This window comes from Oncorhynchus mykiss, chromosome 4 (genome assembly GCF_013265735.2).
Source record: "Oncorhynchus mykiss isolate Arlee chromosome 4, USDA_OmykA_1.1, whole genome shotgun sequence".
Classification (NCBI taxonomy): Eukaryota; Metazoa; Chordata; class Actinopteri; order Salmoniformes; family Salmonidae; genus Oncorhynchus; species Oncorhynchus mykiss.
Genome location: NC_048568.1, coordinates 28,570,645 through 28,590,029, shown reverse-complemented (window position 1 = coordinate 28,590,029; position 19,385 = coordinate 28,570,645). Strand labels below are relative to the sequence as shown.

The 19,385-nt window shown below is 43.9% G+C and overlaps 1 protein-coding gene across 2 annotated transcripts; it reads left to right on the top strand.

Annotated features, from left to right (window-relative positions):
- Nucleotides 1–5,987: 5,987 nt before the first annotated feature.
- LOC110521071 (fermitin family homolog 1) lies at nt 5,988–18,611 on the top strand. 2 transcript variants are annotated; one of them, XM_036976053.1, is made up of 16 exons: nt 5,988–6,309; nt 8,250–8,408; nt 9,994–10,227; nt 10,758–10,898; nt 11,663–11,849; nt 12,007–12,109; nt 12,245–12,352; nt 12,974–13,102; nt 13,305–13,354; nt 13,631–13,862; nt 13,984–14,060; nt 14,152–14,299; nt 14,538–14,662; nt 14,827–14,968; nt 17,264–17,649; nt 18,222–18,611. In XM_036976053.1, the coding sequence occupies exons 2-15, from the start codon at nt 8,258–8,260 to the stop codon at nt 17,435–17,437; spliced, it is 2,001 nt and encodes a 666-aa protein (XP_036831948.1). In that variant the 5' UTR covers nt 5,988–6,309; nt 8,250–8,257; the 3' UTR covers nt 17,438–17,649; nt 18,222–18,611. The 2 variants fall into 2 exon arrangements, with proteins under 2 accessions (XP_036831948.1, XP_036831949.1); XM_036976054.1 differs by lacking the exon at nt 5,988–6,309 and adding an exon at nt 6,543–6,565.
- The last annotated feature ends 774 nt before the right edge of the window (nt 18,612–19,385 follow it).

Here is a 19,385-nt window from a genome sequence, read left to right as displayed (position 1 = left end):
CCCCGTCTTCCCCTCCGGCCCCATCCCCCCTCCGTCCCTGTGCCCCCTCCGTCCCCATCCCCCCTCCGTCCCCGTCCCCCCTCCGTCCCCGTACCCCCTCCGTCCCCGCACCCCCTCCGTCCCCGTACCCCCTCCGTCCCCATCCTCCGTCCCCGTCCTCCCCTCCGTCCCGATCCCCCCTCCATCCCCGTACCCCCTCCGTCCCCGTACCCCCTCCGTCCCCGTCCTCCCCTCCGTCCCCATCCCCCCTCCGTCCCCGTCCTCCCCTCCGTCCCCGTCCTCCCCTCCGTCCCCGTCCTCCCCTCCGTCCCATCCCCCCTCCGTCCCCGTCCTCCCCTCCGTCCCCATCCCCCCCTCCGTCCCCGTCCTCCCCTCCGTCCCCATCCCCCCTCCGTCCCCATCCCCCTCCCCAGTGGTCTGGGATCCCTCAGGGTTTTGTTCAATAGGCACTGAACAGCTAAAAACATTTTGAAACAGAATGAGAAGGGGAGGTACTACCTGATCTACTGAACCTGACCCTGTTGACATGGTTTGAATCAACCAGACATACTGACCCTAGTCCTCTGGGGACGGTTTGTAATGATGCAGATATAGATTCTCTGACAAGGCCCTGACACTTGATATGTTGGTCAACTCCCCGGCACTCCGTGTTAGGTTTACCAAACCATAAACACTGTGTCCGTAGGGACTTGTTGCACTATGAGAAAGCCCAGGACATAGACTGCCAGCCTAGTATATTGCTATGGACCTTCAGCCCCATCTACTGTTGCACTAAACACTACCAGGTAGAGGCTGGCCTTATACACAGATCTAGGATCAGTTCATGATCCAGAATTCTAACCCGAAACCATAACGTAAGAAAATGTCAAACTGATTTTAGATCAGTGTGTGGGAGCAAAGTGGCTCACAGATACACTACTAACTGACTCCACTTACTTAAAGGGGCAATCTGCAATTTAAACAATAACAAAGCGGATTTACCAATCCCAGATTTCCCCTTTAAAGGGGTAGTTCAGGATTTTGGCAACTAAGCACTCTATCTATCTCCCCAGAGTCAGATGAACTCGTGGGATAACAGTTTTATGTCTCTGCGTCCAGTATGAAGGAAGTTAGAGGTAGATTCGCAATCTAAGCTAGTTAGCATTGGCTCACAAACTACCTCTAACTTCCTTCATACTAGACGCAGAGACATAATAATTGTATCCATGAGTTTATCTGACTCTGGGGAAGTAGATAATTGCCAAAATACTGAATTATCCCTTTTAATGTGTTTTCACTGTGTTTCATCTAATAGCACAACCAAATGACATGAATTGCCAGTTGAGATTACATTAAAAGTACATAGTGCAAGTGATCAATGCTGTTCTGCGCAGATTATTGGAGCAATTGTGAAGATCTCCTACACCTACAACCAGACACATTCTTTAAGGTTACAAAAATAAGTTAATGACGTCAGAAAGTAGAGTGAAATTCCCACAGCTGTGGCTGCTGTCCCAGGCCAGGTGAGTGTCTCCAGGACATATGTGTACAGTGTTGTAGTCAGGGTAAATAGGTGTCTGTCTACGTCAGGATGTAGCTGTGAATGACCTCTGTGTGATGTGAGAGTTTCACTACCTCAGGGAAACGTTGTATCTTAAGATACAGTACAAGTGCATACCTTGGGACTTCAGGGCAAATGGTTTACTCAATGAAGTCAATTGGAGATCCTACAACTGCTGCAATGAGTGAAAATGTGTGTTGTGAAAATGTGTTACTGAACAGAAAAATGAAGTATCCCCCCTAAAAAGCCTAAATACTTGATATATTGACTTCATGCCCAAAAGGTCTATTGAAATCCATATGTGCATTACACACGCAGAAATGAGGTTGGATTGGTCCATCTGAGAGTTGAACACTAACAGTCCCAGCTCCCAGTACCTTCTGAGCTGAGCAGTGTGACCTGAGTTAGTCACAGGTCAGAGGTTCCTTGTCCCCCCTGCCTTCCTTCCTTCTACTAACCTGTATTCTTGTTGGCTTTCTGTTCAGGTTTTCTTAATGACTACTAATAATACAAACCCTCACACATCTCCCTCTGTTTATACAGCTGAAGTCGGAAGTTGACATACTCTTAGGTTGGTGTAATTAAAACTTGTTTTTCAAACAGCAAAGGACCTTGTCCATTATGGCCAAACAACAGCAAAGGACCTTGTGAAGTAGCAGGAGGAAACAGGTACAAAAGTATCTATATCCACAGTAAAACGAGTCCTATATCGACATAACCTGAAAGGCCGCTCAGCAAGGAAGAAGCCACTGCTCCAAAACCGCCATAAAAAAAGCCAGACTACGGTTTACAACTGCACATGGGGACAAAGGTCGTACTTTTCTGAGAAATGTCCTCTGGTCTGATGAAACAAAAATAGGACTGTTTGGCCATAATGACCATCGTTATGTTTGGAGGGAAAAGGGAGAGGCTTGCAAGCCGAAGAGCACCATCCCACGGGGGTGGCAGCATCCTGTTGTGGGGGTGCTTTGCTGCAGGAGGGACTGATGCACTTCCCAAAATAGATGGCATCATGAGGTGGGAAAATATATATATATATATATTTTCAATATATAGATATACTGAAGCAACATCTCAAGACATCAAGTTAAAGCTTGGTAGCAAATGGGTCTTCCAAATGGACAATGACCCCAAGCATACTTCCAACGTTGTGGCAAAATGGCATAAGGACAACAAAGTCAAGGTATTGGAGTGTCCATCACAAAGCCCTGACCTCAATCCTATAGAGGATTTGTGGACAGAACTGAAAAAGTGTGTGCAAGCAAGGAGGCCTACAAACCTGACTCAGTTACATCAGTTCTGTCAGGAGGAATGGGCCAAAATTCACCCAACTTATTGTGGGAAGCTTGTGGAAGGTTACCCGAAACGTTTGACCCGAGTTAAACAATTTAAAGGCAATGCTACCAAATACTAATTGAGTGTATGTAAACTTCTGACCCACTGGGAATGTGATGAAAGAAATAAAAGCTGAAATAAATCATTCTCTCTACTATTATTCTGACATTTCACATTCTTAAAATAAAGAGGTGATCCTAACTGACCTAAGACAGGGAATTTTTACTAGGATTAAATGTCAGGAATTGTGAAGAACTGAGTTTAAATGTATTTGGCTAAGGTGTATGTAAACTTCCGACTTCAACTGTACTGCATGTAACAGTATGGACTGACTGAGACCTGTGTGTGTGTGTGCTCCATGTGTTCCCTTTCATTCCTTCTCCCATCCCCTATTTCCTTCAGTTCTGAAGTCTTTAGCCTGAAGCTAAAAACACCTACTAGGTAAATCTGAGATAAGACAATAGGATCTGTAGAGGTGTCTTGTTACAGACAGAGAGGCAGAGCTGGGTCCAGACACTGTAAACCTCTCCTTTCTCACCTACAAGGTTGCCTCCACACACCAGGTGTGAAAAATGCTAGAAAAACATTGTCTTTCATGCCTGCAGCGTTGGGGACCAAAAACGTTTCAGCATTTGCTTCCAAACTCATGATTTGACTTGAACTGTGCCGGGTTGGTTGCAGCCCTGCAAGCTGTTGAGTTTTTGATGTATCATTTTCAAGTGCATGTGTTCCATGTTATACTAGTCACTGTTGAGGAATGTGGAGTTAATGGACAATCAAGTTATTGGAGAGAGGGATAGCGAGAGAGAGTACTTTACCTATTTGCACATCGTTACAACACTATATATAGACATAATATGACATTTGAAATGTCTTTATTCTTTTGGGACATCTGAGTGTAATGTTTACTGTAAATTTTTGTTGTTTATTTCATTTTTGTTAATTATCTACTTTACTTGCTTTGGCAATGTCAACATGTGTTTCTCATGCCAATAAAGCCCTTAAATTGAATTGAGAGAGAGAGAGAGAGAGAGAGAGAGAGAGAGAGAGAGAGAGAGTGAGAGCGAGACAGAGAGAGACCGAGAGAGGGCCTTCCTAGTTTGTTTCAGAATTATATAGTAGCTCCCTCTGCTGGTCACACCACCACATCGTAACATAATACTACATGGAACTCCTCACTTGAAAGCCTTGTTCTTTTTAGAGGATCGACCACATCCCTCATGGCTTTGAACTGCTTATATTCACTAAGTAGTAGTTTGGCCTGCCCGGCATGACTGACTGACTGACTCACTGCTTTATAAGTTTGAGAGGGAGAGAAACTCTTTGATCCACTCCCATTTAGGATCCTCCAACTCACTGATGGCTTTATAATCTAGTGGTAAGTATTACATGGATGCCATCTGAGTGACTGTAGATTCTCAGAATGAGGCTTTTGCTCCAGCCCTGCACTAACACATTCGATTCAGCTAATCACGGTCCAAATGTGCAGATGATTAGTAGTATCAGGTGTTTTAGAGGGGGCAGGAGCAAAAGCCTGCATTCCCCAGTAGTTCTGTAGGAGGAGGGTTGGCCACTCCAGTATGCTGTCATTCCACCACAAGTATCCAGTGGATGGCAGGCTTGAGTCATTATTACCTGTGTTGTCCTACTATTCAATTAAACTTCTGTGTTTCAATGACTGGAGTTTCTAAATGTGTACATTCTTATGTAACATGTTGGATAGTAACTCAAATGATATTTGATCTTTAGTTTTGTGAATGGATGTGTAATGCCACTACATCAATCAATCAATACATAGGCTATATTACATATTGTAAGTGTAGTGTTATGATTCATACTGTACGGATTTACACATAGAGACAGGATGTTATGAAAGTAAGGGAAGGTCCGCTGACTGTCTGATTCATAAAACTCAGACTATCCTAAATAGGTAGGTTAGGCTACCTGTGCTTCTTCCTCACACCTATTGCAAATTATAGTCGGCCTTTGAGAAGTAAACAAGATTATAAAATACAATATGTCCAAAAGTATGTGGACACCTGCTCGTCGTACATCTCATTCCAAAATCATGGTCATTAATATGGAGTTGGTCCCTCCTTCGCTGCTATAACAGCCTCCACTCTTCTGGGAAGACTTTCCACTAGATGTTGGTACTTTACTCCGGGGACTTGCTTCCATCAGCCACAAGAGCATTAGTGAGGTCGGGCACTGATGTTGGGCGATTAGGCCTGGCTGGCAGTTGGCGTTCCAATTCATCCCAAAGGTGTTAGATGGAGTTGAGGTCAGGGCTGTGTGCAGGCCAGTCAAGTTCTTCCACACCGATCTCAACAAACCATTTCTGTATGAACCTCGCTCTGTGCACTGGTGCATTATCATGCTGAAACAAGAAAGGGCCCACAAACTTTTGCCACAAAGTTGGACACGTAGAATCGTCTAGAATGTCATTGTATGCTGTAGCGTTAAGATTTCCCTTCACTGGAACTAAGGGGCCTAGCCCGAACCATGAAAAACAGCCCCAGACCATTATTCCTACTCCACCAAACTTTACAGTTGGCACTATGCATATGGGCAGGTAGCGTTCTCCTGGCATCCACCTAACCCAGATCCGTCTCTCGGACTGCCAGATGGTGAAGCATAATTCATCACTCCAGAGAAGACATTTCCACTGCTCCAGGAGTCCATTGGTGGCTAGCTTTACACCACTCCAGCTGACGCTTGGCATTGCACATGGTAATCTTAGGCTTGTGTGCACGGCTGCTCTGCTATGGAAACCCATTTCATGAAGTTCTTGTGCTGATGTTGCTTCCAGAGGCAGTTTGGAACACGGTAGTGAGTGTTGCAACCGAGGACAGACAATTTTTACACGCTTCAGCACTCGGTGGTCCCATTCTGTGAGCTTGTGTGGCCTGATGTAAAAAGGGCTTTATAAATACATTTGATTGTGGCCTACCACTTCACTGAGCCTTTGTTGCTACTAGAGTTTTCCACTTCACAATAACAGTGCTTACAGTTGACCGGAGCAGCTTTACCAGGGCAGACATTTGATGAACTGACTTGTTGGAAAGGTGGCATCCTATGATGGTGCCACGTTGAAAGTCACTGAGTATTTCAGTATCGGCCACTCTACTGCCTATGTTTGTCTATGGAGATTACTGTGTGCTCCATTTTATACACCTGTCAGCAACGGGTGTCGGTGAAACAGCCGAATCCACTCATTTGAAGTGGTTGCGTAGTTGTTGGTAGTTTTAAGAGTAATACAGACAGCAGAACTTCATGCTACTGAGACAATTTATAAGACAAGGCTGAAACTTCTAGGCTAGCCTACTTCCTTAACTGTGTGTATGGGGCGGGTACCTGTCCTGAGCGAACGGGACAGCAGACCGCATCACACACCACAGAAAAAAAGAGAGAAGAGGTTTCAAACTTTTATCAAGGTGAGTTTTCTAACGTACCTGTGTTCTGTTACGGTTTTAGCACGATAAAAGAGATTGTAGCCTACGCATGGCTGAGGTTTCGGTTGCGGCTCATTCGCAGTTGAGCCTTTTACTAGGTCAATCAGGTGAGCTAGTTCAGGGCTACATCAAAATTGTGAAACGTCTGGAGATCCCGAGGAGGTTTGAGAAACAACTGGGCTGGTATACAATCTAGCCTGTCGTTTATAATGTAAACCAACATTTCACATTTGTTATGGTATGTGCTACTGAATTTAACCTACTCTATTATAAATCGACATATGAGTCCTTATATCTTTTTTAAAATTCATATTTCACCATAGATGTTTCTCACAACAGTTTTATGAGACCTAAATACGTTTTTTTGGTCCAGATTTCCTCCTGCGATTAAAATAACTTCTTTAATAACCAGGTTCCAATCGAAACGTTTTAGGCGCGTAAAGTAGATATCGTTAAAAAAACAAATAATAATCATGACAGGCCTGATGGAAACAAACTTTTTCAGTAAACTTTCCAAATACGCTAGACAAGGTAGGATCTCTTTGTGTCGGTAAAATGAATTATGCTCCCACTACGACGTCGGAAAAGCATGCAGTGTATTAGGCTACAGATTAAATAAATTATGAACTTCATATGGTGGTGGAAGTGCAAGGTGATGAGCGTGGTGATCCTTTCCAATAAATATCGAAGGTCATATTCTGGTGACATGTTAATCGATGTCAAAACTAAAAACTCTTGCTCTCCCACTATAATAATCTCTTCATGTATACGTGCGCAGAGCACGTGCCATTACCAGTGGGCACACTCGCAATATAAAAATGGGAAGTTTCTCCCATTCTTCTCTGCAGATCCTCGCAAGCTATGTCAGATTAGATGGGGAGCGTCACTGCACAGCTATTTTCAGGTCTCTCCGGAAATGTTTGATCGGATTCAGTGCGGGCCACTCAAGGATATTCAGACTTGTCCCAAAGCCACTCCTGAGTTGTCTTGGCTGTGTGCTTAGGGTCATTGTCCTGTTGGAAGGTGAACCTTCACCCCAGTCTGAAGTCCTGAGCACTCTGGAGTAGGTTTTCATCAAGGATCTCTCTGTACTTGCTCCGTTCATCTTACCCTTGATCCTGACTAGTCTCCCAATACCTGCCACTGAAAAACATCCCCACAGCATGATGCCGCCACCACCATGTTTCACTGTAGGGATGGTGTCAGGTTTCCTCCAGAACACTGACTGAAGAGACAGGTCAGCAAAAGGGCATGTTCAGCTTGGCTTTCAGGCCAAAGAGTTCAATGTTGGTTTCATCAGACCGGAGAATCTTGTTTCTCATGGTCTGAGAGTCTTTTAGGTGCCTTTTGGCAAACTCCAAGCTGGCTATCATGTGCCTTTTACTGAGGAGTGACTTCGGTCTAGCCACTCTACCATAAAGGCCTGATTGGTGGAGTGCTGCCCCCCCCCTGCTTTGTCATTATGGGTTATTGTAGGTAGATTGATGGGGGGAAACATTTATTTAATCAATTTTAGAATACGGCTGTAACGTAACAACATTTGGAAAAGGGGAAAGGGTCTGAATACTTTCCAAATGCACTGTATATAGTAGATTTTTTCACGTAGGTTGTGTCTATATATGGAAAAATACACATTTAAAAAATTCAACCAATTGATAAACAGACAACTTTTGGTTGACCAATATTTGTTTTAGTTGGGGACAGCCCTACTATATAGAGAATAGGGTGCTATATTTATTTTAGTCAGTCAGTACTGCAAATGAGACTGAACATGCCCTTTTGCTGACCTGTCTCTTCAGTCAGTGTTTTGGGGAAGCCACAGCAGGATCAGTCGCTCAATCATATTTTAGTCATACAACACTTTTCACAAATACATTTGTTAATAAGTCCTCTATCTCTCACCTAAACTCCCTGCTCTCCAGTCAGGGTCATGATAAACACGGCAGAGTATGGCAACACGTCGTGGGAGCTGTCAGTCCAGGTAGACCAGAGAGATGGAGACGAGGGCATGAGGTTTAAACTCAGAGTCAAGGGAGACCTGCACATTGGAGGACTCATGCTCAAACTGGTGGAGAAGATCAGTAAGTCTCTTTCATTCTCTCTTCCAACCCTCTCTGTCTCTCTGTCTCCCCCCCTCTCTCAGACACAGTACTAGCCTGGAGAACACACCCTTGTTTGCCCTACATTCATCTATAGTGCTGAGTAGTATTGTTCTCCCACAATGCTTCAGTACCACAGCCAGAGGGGCTAAAGTCCACCACTTTATCTCATGTTTATTCACCTGGGAGAAATCTCAAGACACCCTATTCCCTGTGTAGTGCACTACCTTTGACAGTTATTACGTCTACAATATGAGTGTCCTACATGGAGAATAGGGTGTGATTTAAGACACATCCTGCCTTCATTCAGGAGGATTAGACACTATGGAATTCCCCTAGTGTAAAACGGTATTATAGTGACCTAAGCCTTGGTTTATTTCACATAGATACAAGGTGTGTTGTGTTTGTTACAGTGGAGGTAAGGGGGTGTATGACAACATGTACTTTATATGACTAAGCCATATACAGTTGAAGACAGAAGTTTACATACACCTTAGCCAAATACATTTAAACTCAGTTTTTCACAATTCCTGACATTTAATCCTAGTAAAAATTCCCTGTCTTCGGTCAGTTAGGATCACCACTTTATTTGAAGAATGTGAAATGTGAGAATAATAGTAGAGAGAATTATTTCTTTCAGCTTTTATTTCTTTCATCACATTCCCAGTGGGTCAGAAGTTTACATACACTCAATTAGTATTTGGTAGCATTGCCTTGAAATTGTTTAACTTGGGTCAAACATTTTGGGTAGCCTTCCACAAGCTTCCCACAATAAGTTGGGTGAATTTTGGCCCATTCCGTCTGACAGAGCTGTGTAACTGAGTCGGGTTTGTAGCCCTCCTTGCTCGCACACACTTTTTCAGTTCTGCCCACAAATGTTCTGTAGGATTGATGTCAGAGCTTTGTGATGGCCACTCCAATACCTTGACGTTGTTGTCCTTAAGCCATTTTGCCACAACTTTGGAAGTATTCTTGGGGTCATTGTCCATTTGGAAGAGCCATTTGTGACCAAGCTTTTACTTTAATATACAGTATCCACATAATTTTCTTTCCTCGTGATGCCATCTATTTTGTGAAGTGCACCAGTCCCTCCTGCAGAAATGCACCCCCACAACAGGATGCTAACCAGCCGCCTGCTTCACGGTTGGGATGGGGCTCTTCGGCTTGCAAGCCTCCCCCTTTTTCCTCCAAACATAACAATGGTCATTATGGCCAAGCAGTTCTATTTTTGTTTCATCAGACCAGAGGACATTTCTTCAAAAAGTACGATCTTTGTCCCCATGTGCAGTTGCAAACCGTAGTCTGGCTTTTTTATGGCGGTTTTGGAGCAGTGGCTTCTTCCTTGCTGTGCGGCCTTTCAGGTTATGTCGCTATGGGACTCGTTTTACAGTGGATATAGATACTTTTGTACCTGTTTCCTATTAGACGAGAGAATATCGGTTTTAATTGTGGATAATACATACAGCTGTACATGTTTAATGGCAATGTTTGTGCCTTGTGAAAATACTGTCCTTTTATCCAACCATATATCCTCTCTCTCTTTCCCCCATCTCCATCTCTCCGTCAGAGGCCCCTCAGGACTGGTCAGACCATGCTCTGTGGTGGGAGCAGAGGAGCTGTTGGCTGCTGAAGACCCACTGGACCCTGGACAAGTACGGTGTCCAGGCAGACGCTGACCTGCGATACACTCCCCAGCACAAACCCCTGTGCCTGCAGCTGCCCAACATGAAGACGGTCAAACTCACCGTCAGCTACTCTGCCGTCGTCTTCAAGACCGTCGCTGAGATCTGCAGAGCACTCAGTGAGTACCCTAGCCGGATATGAGGCCCTATCCTCACCCCCTAGTCCCTAAGCACTAGTCCCTTTGCACTAGTGTACTGTAGATCTGAAAGGATTGGATCAGTGTTTAATATGGTCAAGTTCCCATTTACTGATTTTTGACAAGGAAAATGTTTGTCATATTGTTTATACTTCTCCAGTGCTCTCACGTCTTCACCGGGACTGAGGGGGGTAGGGGCTAGGACCTAGTGGTTAGGGATTTAAATCTAGGTATAGGGATTTAGGGTTTAGGGGTCTGAGGAAGTGGTTCTCAAACCTCTCCTCGGAGACCCCCGGCCCTTCTATGTATTTGATCTATTCCAGAGCCAGCACACCTGATTCAACTTGTTAACTAATCATCAAGCCTTTGAATAGGTGAATCAGGTGAGCTGGTTCAGCTCTACAGCAAAATTGGGAAACGTCTGGGGGTCTCCGAGGATAAATTTGAGAACCACTGGTCTAGGAGTAAGGGTTTAGGGGCAGGAACTCTCCTTGACGTCCTCTCTCCTCTAGACATCAGGAGGCCAGAGGAGCTGTCCCTGCTGAAGCCTCCAGATAACCTGCCCAAGAAGAAGAAGATGAAGAAAGACAAGAATCCAGCGCTGGAAGACATCTTAGATATGGACATCTTCAATGGAGGCTCTGGGGGAACGGGTGAGAGAAGCAGAGTTACAATCGTGTGTTAATCGTGTTTTTAGACATGGATATTTTCAGTAGACCGTCAGATTCTTCCTTTCTGTTTTCATGTAAAGACTTCAACCAAGTTAGCCATATCCTAGGTGACTGCCTGTTTCTGCTTTACCCAACCCCATTGTTGTTGTCTCTTTGTCAATATACCTTTATTGAATCACAGAAACCATCAGGCCCTCAGGCTAAGTTATCCACATGGTGAAGTTAGCCTGGCGTAAACTTTCCTCATATCTCGAAGGTCATCTTCAATCATGCTGTGAAGCTATTCCATTCACCACCATGGCAACACAGTCGAGGTTTAGAACCTCAGGCTAACTCAAAGTGGATCATTTCTGACTTGTATGTCTCACACCACCAGATTCAGCCCACATGGTGGCTTCTGTTGACTTCTGAAACAATCTAAGAAGGAATGCAGAATTCTGAAGATCTAAAAGAATAGAGCGATCATGACGGATATCTGAAAGAATAGTACAGTACGCTGCAATTTTCTCAAGGCTGAAACGCAGACACACACACTTTCTGAGTCTGTTTGAGTAGCTACAGTATAGAGCAGCTGAGGATTCCAACTCATAAAATCAGCCTCATTTTGACTGTAGTTCTGAACCATTTCAAAGGTTTTGATATAATCTTATTCGTTATGATCTAAAAGGCAAAACTGATTCTAGATCAGCACTCTCATTATAACATGGTCCCTGAACTGTGTCTCCTCCTCTACCTGACTCCTCCAGGCAGTCCCTTGTACAGTAAGACCATGGTGCCCACCTATGACCCAGAGAATGGGACTCCAGCCTCGGCCACCAGCTTATGGTTTGGGGACAACCCCCTGACCTCCAGCCAGCCCAACCTGCCCCCTGAAGAGCTGGCCAAGATGTACCAGCAGTTGTCCATGGTGGACAAAGCCATCATCAACGCAGGGTAAGAGTTACTCAGAAACAAAAACCTTGAGATGAACCAGACTATGGCTGTACATGTAGAAGACTTACTAGATGTTGGCTTTGCTATGCTGGAGTTCTCTGTCTCTTCCCTGAACACTTCCTGGTTTACTGTGATAGGCTGCTGATGTGATTGACAGGTGGTTGGACTCCTCCCGCTCCTTGATGGAACAGGGCATCGGAGAACATGACAGACTCCAGCTACGCTTCAAATACCACTGCTTCTTCGACCTCAACCCAAAGGTAACACTAACCCCTAACCTTAAACTTAAGTGAGTGTTTGAAAAACACTGAACCTCAACCCGAAGGTGAGACTAACTGTAACCATAACACCAACTCTAACGCTAACATTGACTGATTTATTGATGTGTGTTTCAGTATGATGCTGTGAGGATAACCCAGCTGTATGAGCAGGCTCGCTGGTCCATCCTACTGGAGGAGATCAACTGCACTGAGGAGGAGATGCTCATGTTCGCCTCCTTACAGGTACACACACACACACATACATACATATGCGCGCGCACATACACGCACACACTATTATCCATCTGGTTTGGTGTCTCAGTCCCAAAGGAGGCATGATGGGAAAGAGGACAATCCCACAGGAGGCAGGGAGGGATTCTCGTTATCCTCCTGAACTCCTCTGGGTGATAAAATATAAATAACACAAAAGTATTAAGTGAAAAACATAGAATTTCAACTGTTCTTCATCTCTGACTGATTTATTCTCAACTGATCTATAAAAATTATTAAATCCATGAGATGGTTATTGCTCTCACCTCTCACCTTGTTACTGGTATCACAAGACTCTCTCTGTCTTCTCCCAGTCTGTGTCATCGTCTGGCCTCAAGTGTTGGAACTAAAAACTGTTTCTGGGTTCAGACCTGCCTTTTACACAGCTAAAGACTGGGTATATTTAGGTTTTCAAACTTGTCTGTTAGTTTTATACTCTTCTTATCTACTTTGTATTGTACTCTTATCTACTCTGTATTGTACTCTTATCTACTCTGTATTGTACAATAATCTCCTGTTGCTCTTAGTATGATATATCCCCCAATTCCCATCATTAAGTGTTGATTATTAATTATTTTGTTAATATTGTTTCAGTATCACATATGTAAGATGACCATTTCCACGGAACCTCTGGACTTTTCCAATGAACCGGAGATAGATGAAGTAGAGGCTGCCTTATCCAATCTAGAGGTCACACTTGGAGGAAAAACAGACAGAATATTGGTAAGTGGATTTTTTATTATTTTAAACGATTCATATTCTTTATATACAGTATAAATGATAAACAAGTCTGTATGATTTCAACAGTTTCAGAGGGTGCAACACATGTCTTTTAAGCAAGGGTTGATAGGTTGTCTGCTTTGATTGCATGTCTCAACATGATGATGTCATAGGATAATTGACAGTTGTGCCGCCCCCCCCCCAGGAAGACATCACAGACGTTCCAAAGCTGGCAGACTCCCTTAAGCTGTTCAGGTAAATCCTAAAGGCCGCTGTATATGGCCAGAAACACACATTAATAGGGTACTGTATCTGTGTAACAAATGGAAACATGGGTTTTAGAAACCAAGAATGATAAGTCGTAGAAGTAAAATGCCATTACACTTTACAGAAGGAAAGGTTAGAATGCTACACTGTAGATAGTCCATGACACAGACAGTTCACACAGCAACGTGTGACTGTGTGGGGACACAACCTGTTCACATTTTTCCCCAAATCGTTTTTTTGTTGTTGTTTTGTTTCGTACCCCAGGCCTAAAAGGCTGGCATTGCGTTCATATAAGGAGTACTGGTTCGTGTTTAAAGACACCACCATCTCCTACTACAAGAACAAAGAGACAGCTAGTGGAGAGCCGATAGAACAGCTGCATCTCCGAGGATGTGAGGTGGTCCCTGACGTCAATGTGACGGACAAGAAGTTTGGCATCAAGCTGCTGCTCCCAGTGGCTGATGGGATGAGCGAGGTCTACATCCGCTGTGACAACGTAAGATGCAATTTCTTATTGAACCAAAGTCTTATAAAAACATTTTTTGGGAGTGGGGCACCAAGAACATGACTCCATTGTTCCCCTTACATATTGTGATGATATTCCTGTTTTTATCCAGGAGACGCAGTATGCCAAGTGGAAGGCAGCGTGTACTCTGGCCTCCAAGGGCAAGACCATGGCTTACAGCTCCTACAGGTCACACGTTCTTACTTCATCCTTCCCATGCCTTACCACATTAATAGGGTTCTGACTGTAAACTGACTAGGAGAAACTGGGATTGGTCTAGGTCGGAGGTGAAGAACATCCAGTCGTTCCTGCAGATGAAGAGTCTGGCGCCCCCCCCTGGTCAGTCTGCTCCAGACCTGGATGCCATGGAGATGAACGCTGAGTGCTTTGTCTCTCCTAGATACACCAAGAGGTACAAGCCCAAACAGGTGGGGGTCTATCTGCAATATAAGGTGATGATCAATCAAACATGATTCAGTGTTTGTGAGCCACAGACAGGGAGAGGATGTCATCAGAGCTCTCCAGTGGTTTTATAATCTCAGACTGACAATCTGTCGACATCCAGATCATTCTATTCCATTCACTTACCCTCTCAGTATTTGTTAAAGGGCTGACATAATGTCTGTGTAAAGTAGCCTAAATGTCCCTGTTCTGTCTGCTGTCCAGCTGACAGCGAGGATCCTGGAGGCCCATCAGAACATTGCCAGTCTCTCTCTCAATGAAGCTAAAATGCGCTTCATCCATGCCTGGCAGTCCCTGGCCGAGTTTGGTATCAAATACTACATTGTCAGGTACGTAAATGTGACCAACCAGGTTCAAACACCTCAAGGCTGTGTTAGCCTGCTGAGATAATGCCTTAGCTTTAGGCGTTAGCTCAGCGAGCTAATGTAAATCTTCAGGTCCCAGGTAAAGTTACTTATCACACAGTGTGTGTGTGTGTGTGTGTGTGTTCCAGGTTCCGAGGCAGTAAGAAGGATGAGCTGATGGGTATCTCCTATAACCGTCTGGTCCGTATTGACATGTCCACTGGCCTGCCTGTCACCACCTGGAGATTCGCCAACATGAAACAGTGGAATGTCAACTGGGAGATCAGACAGGTAAATGGCTCTAGATTGATTGCTTTTTACAGATTAGAAAGCAAGGATAATAGTTGTCTTTGTAATAAGAGAAACTGTTTTACTGAAAATATACTTAACCTTGCAGAAGTATTCAGACCCCTTAGATGAATTCACATTTTATTTTGTTAAAAAGTGAACATGCATATTGTCTACAACAAGGCACTAAAGTAATACTGAAAAAAAAAAACATGGCAAATCCAACAACATATCACTGAGTAACTGCCTCCTTATTTTCAAGCATAGTGGTGGCTGCATCATGGCATGTGTATGCTTGACATTGGCAAATACTGGGGAGTTTTTCAGGATAAAAATAAATGGAATGGAGCTAAGCACAGGCAGAATCCTAGAGGAAAACCTGCTTCAGTCTGCTTTACACCAGACACTGGGAGAGGAATTCACCTTTTAGCAGGATAATAGCCTACAACACAAGGAAAACTGGATTTGTTTACCAAGAAGATGGCGAATGTTCCTGAGTGGCCAAGTTACAGGTTGGACTTAAATCTGCTTGTAAATCTGGCAAGACTGGAAAATTGGTGTCTAGATATGGTCCCAAATATCTTGACAGAGCTTGAAGAATTATGAATCTACAGTCGTGGCCTAAAGTTTTGGGAATGACACAAATATTAATTTTCACAAAGTTTGCTGCTTCAGTGTTTTTAGATATTTTTGTCAGATGTTACTACGGAATACTGAAGTATAATTACAAGCATTTCATAAGTGTCAAAGGCTTTCATTGACAATTACATTAAGTTGATGCAGAGCCAATATTTGCAGTGTTGACCCTTCTTTTTCAAGACCTCTGCAATCTGCCCTGGCATGCTGTCAATTAACTTCTGGGCCACATCCTGACTGATGGCAGCCCATTCTTGCATAATCAATGCTTGGAGTTTGTCAGAATTTGTGGGTTTTTGTTTGTCCACCCGCCTCTTGAGGATTGACCACAAGTTCTCAATGTGATTAAGGTCTGGGGAGTTTCCTGGCCATGGACCCAAAATATCTATGTTTTGTTCCCTGAGCCACTTAGTTATCACTTTTGCCTTATGGCAAGGTGCTCCATCATGCTGGAAAAGGCATTGTTCATCACCAAACTGTTCTTGGATGGTTGGGAGAAGTTGCTCTCGGAGGATGTGTTGGTACCATTCTTTATTCATGGCTGTGTTCTTTAGGCAAAATTGTGAGTGAGCCCACTCCCTTGGCTGAGAAGAAACCCCACACATGAATGGTCTCAGGATGCTTTACTGTTGGCATGACACAGGACTGATGGTAGCGCTCACCTTGTCTTCTCCGGACAAGCTTTTTTCCAGATACCCCAAACAATCAGAAAGGGGATTCATCAGAGAAAATGACTTTACGCCAGTCCTCAGCAGCCCCGATCCCGCAGCTGAATCAACTTTAGGAGACGGTCCTGGCGCTTGCTGGACTATCTTGGGTGCCCCAAAGCCTTCTTCACAACAATTGAACCGCTCTCCTTGAAGTTCTTTATGATCCGATAAATGGTTGATCTTACTGGCAGCAATATCCTTGCATGTGAAGAACTTTTTGTGCAAAGCAATGATGACGGCACGTGTTTCCATGATTGACAGAGGAAGAACAATGATTCCAAGCACCACCCTCCTTTTGAAGCTTCCAGTCTGTTATTTGAACTCAATCAGTATGACAGAGTGATCTCCAGCCTTGTCCTCATCAACACTCACACGTGTTAACGTGAGAATCACTGACATGATGTCAGCTGGTCCTTATGTGGCAGGGCTGAAATGCAGTGGAAATGTTTTTTTGTTGCAAAAGTGAATCCCCATTCAGTTCATTTGCATGGCAAAGAGGGACTTTGCAATTAATTGCAATTCATCTGATCACTCTTCATAACATTCTGGAGTATATGCAAATTGCCATCATACAAACTGAGGCAGCAGACTCAACTTTTGGCCACGACTGTAGGTACGGAAAGCTCTTAGAGACTTACCCAAGAAGACTCACAGCTGTAATCACTGCCAAAGGTTTTTCTAACATGTATCGACCCGGGGAGCTGAATACTTATGCAACGACATTTAAGTTATTTAATTTAAATATGTAAAAAAATATATATTTCAAATGTTCTTCTACTTTGACACTACAGAGTATTTTGTGTTGATTGTTGACATAAAATGACAAATATATTTTAATCCCACTTTGTAACACAATAAAATGTGAAGAAATCCAAGCGTTATGAATACTTTTGCAAGGTACTGTATCTAAAAAGTACATGAATCAATATTAATCCATACTGTTTGTCTTCAGGTGGCCATAGAGTTTGACCAGAATGTGTCGATAGCCTTCTCCTGTGTGAGCTGTGACTGTAAGGTGGTCCATGAGTACATAGGAGGATACATCTTCCTCTCAACACGCTCCAAAGACCAGAACGAGACACTGGATGAGGAACTCTTCCACAAACTCACTGGAGGGCAGGAATGAACCCTGGACATCAGCTTTCACTTAGTGCTGCTGGCAAGAAATCATTTAAATGCATTGTTGATATGGTTTTGCAGACTACATCAATTATTTGTTCATATTGTAAATTGCAGAGAAAAGTAGAATGTTTTTGTCACTATATTTCATCCCGAGACCATCTCTACCGGATGGGTAGACCATCTCTACCGGGTGGGTAGACCATCTCTACAGGAAGGGTAGACCATATCTACAGGATGGGTAGACCATCTCTACCGGATGGGTAGACCATCTCTACCGGATGGGTAGACCATCTCTACAGGAAGGGTAGACCATATCTACAGGATGGGTAGACCATCTCTACCGGATGGGTAGACCATCTCTACCGGATGGGTAGACCATCTCTACCGGATGGGTAGACCATCTCTACCGGATGGGTAGACCATCTCTACCGGATGGGTAGACCATCTCTACAGGAAGGGTAGACCATCTCTACCGGATGGGTAGACCATCTCTACCGGATGGGTAGACCATCTCTACAGGAAGGGTAGACCATATCTACAGGATGGGTAGACCATCTCTACCGGATGGGTAGACCATCTCTACCGGATGGGTAGACCATCTCTACCGGATGGGTAGACCATCTCTACCGGATGGGTAGACCATCTCTACCGGATGGGTAGACCATCTCTACAGGAAGGGTAGACCATCTCTACCGGATGGGTAGACCATCTCTACCGGATGGGTAGACCAGCTCTACCGGATGGGTAGACCATCTCTACCGGATGGGTAGACCATCTCTACCGGATGGGTAGACCAGCTCTACAAGGCCACTTTGTCTGACGGTCTGGCCTACTGCTTTGGTTCCATGGTCCATCTGCAGAGACAGCAATTGATTCAGCACATGAGCTTTACATCTTGTCACTTGTTTGATTTGGTGTAGCACAGTCTTTGAATTCAATGTTGTCGGCTACTTTCACAATCAATATACGTTCATTGCTTTCTTTTATACATGTTACTTGTTTGATGTTTTTAGAATGTAACTTTTTTTGCAATTTTATTAACAAGTCCAAAATACCTGTATATTTCAGAGAGAGTTCTGGTGGTGGGTTATTATCGTGTTGAAGGAGACATTTGTTTTCAGAGAAAACACTGGAATTTCTGCTGACTGAGATGCACTGAAATAAACTTGAGAAACATGTTTTGGTCAGTTGTTTTCTCTGCAATGGTGATTCCCTGGGAGCAATTCATGACATGTCCACGTAGAATAGTCTTTCCAGCCTTTAGATCAGTTATAACCCCATGTGAGATTTTCCCTCTGTGCTCTCAGACTTACCTATCAGAACCTAGAAAATCTTAGCACTTCTCTACCATTGGCGGATACGCTTTACGAACAGCAAATAAGCCAATCAGAGCCGAGTACTGTGAGCGATTGATTTTTCTGCTGTTGGCTAATCGTCCTGAATGCTAAGGAAACGAAAACTAGCACGTGGGTTAGATAATTCAATAGGCGAGCTCCAAAAAATAATTTATTTCAGTACTTTACTGTTATCTTTGGTGATTAAAAACTCATATTATTGGGTAAAAAATAGAATGTACCATTCAGCTTGCTATTAAGCAGGAAGACAAGCTTTCTAATGACGGACAAGGAAGATGATGACTCCCAGCACAGAGCGAATGAGGGTGACTCCGTTGTACTGAAACGGGGAGACATCTAACGTTACAAAGCTGCGGATTCAAAAGACAAAGTTAGTCGTTACACAACTGTGCTCATGCACAATCACATTATCTATTGGTGTGCATTAGCTAACAATGCTTGACAGTCAGGTCAAATATTTGCCTGTACTATCAACATGCAAGCTATGCATCAGTGCCCGACCTCACTAATGCTCTTGTGGCTGAATGGAAGCAAGTCCCAGCATCACTGTACCAACATCTAGTGGGAAGCCTTCCCAGAAGAGTGGAGGCTGTTATA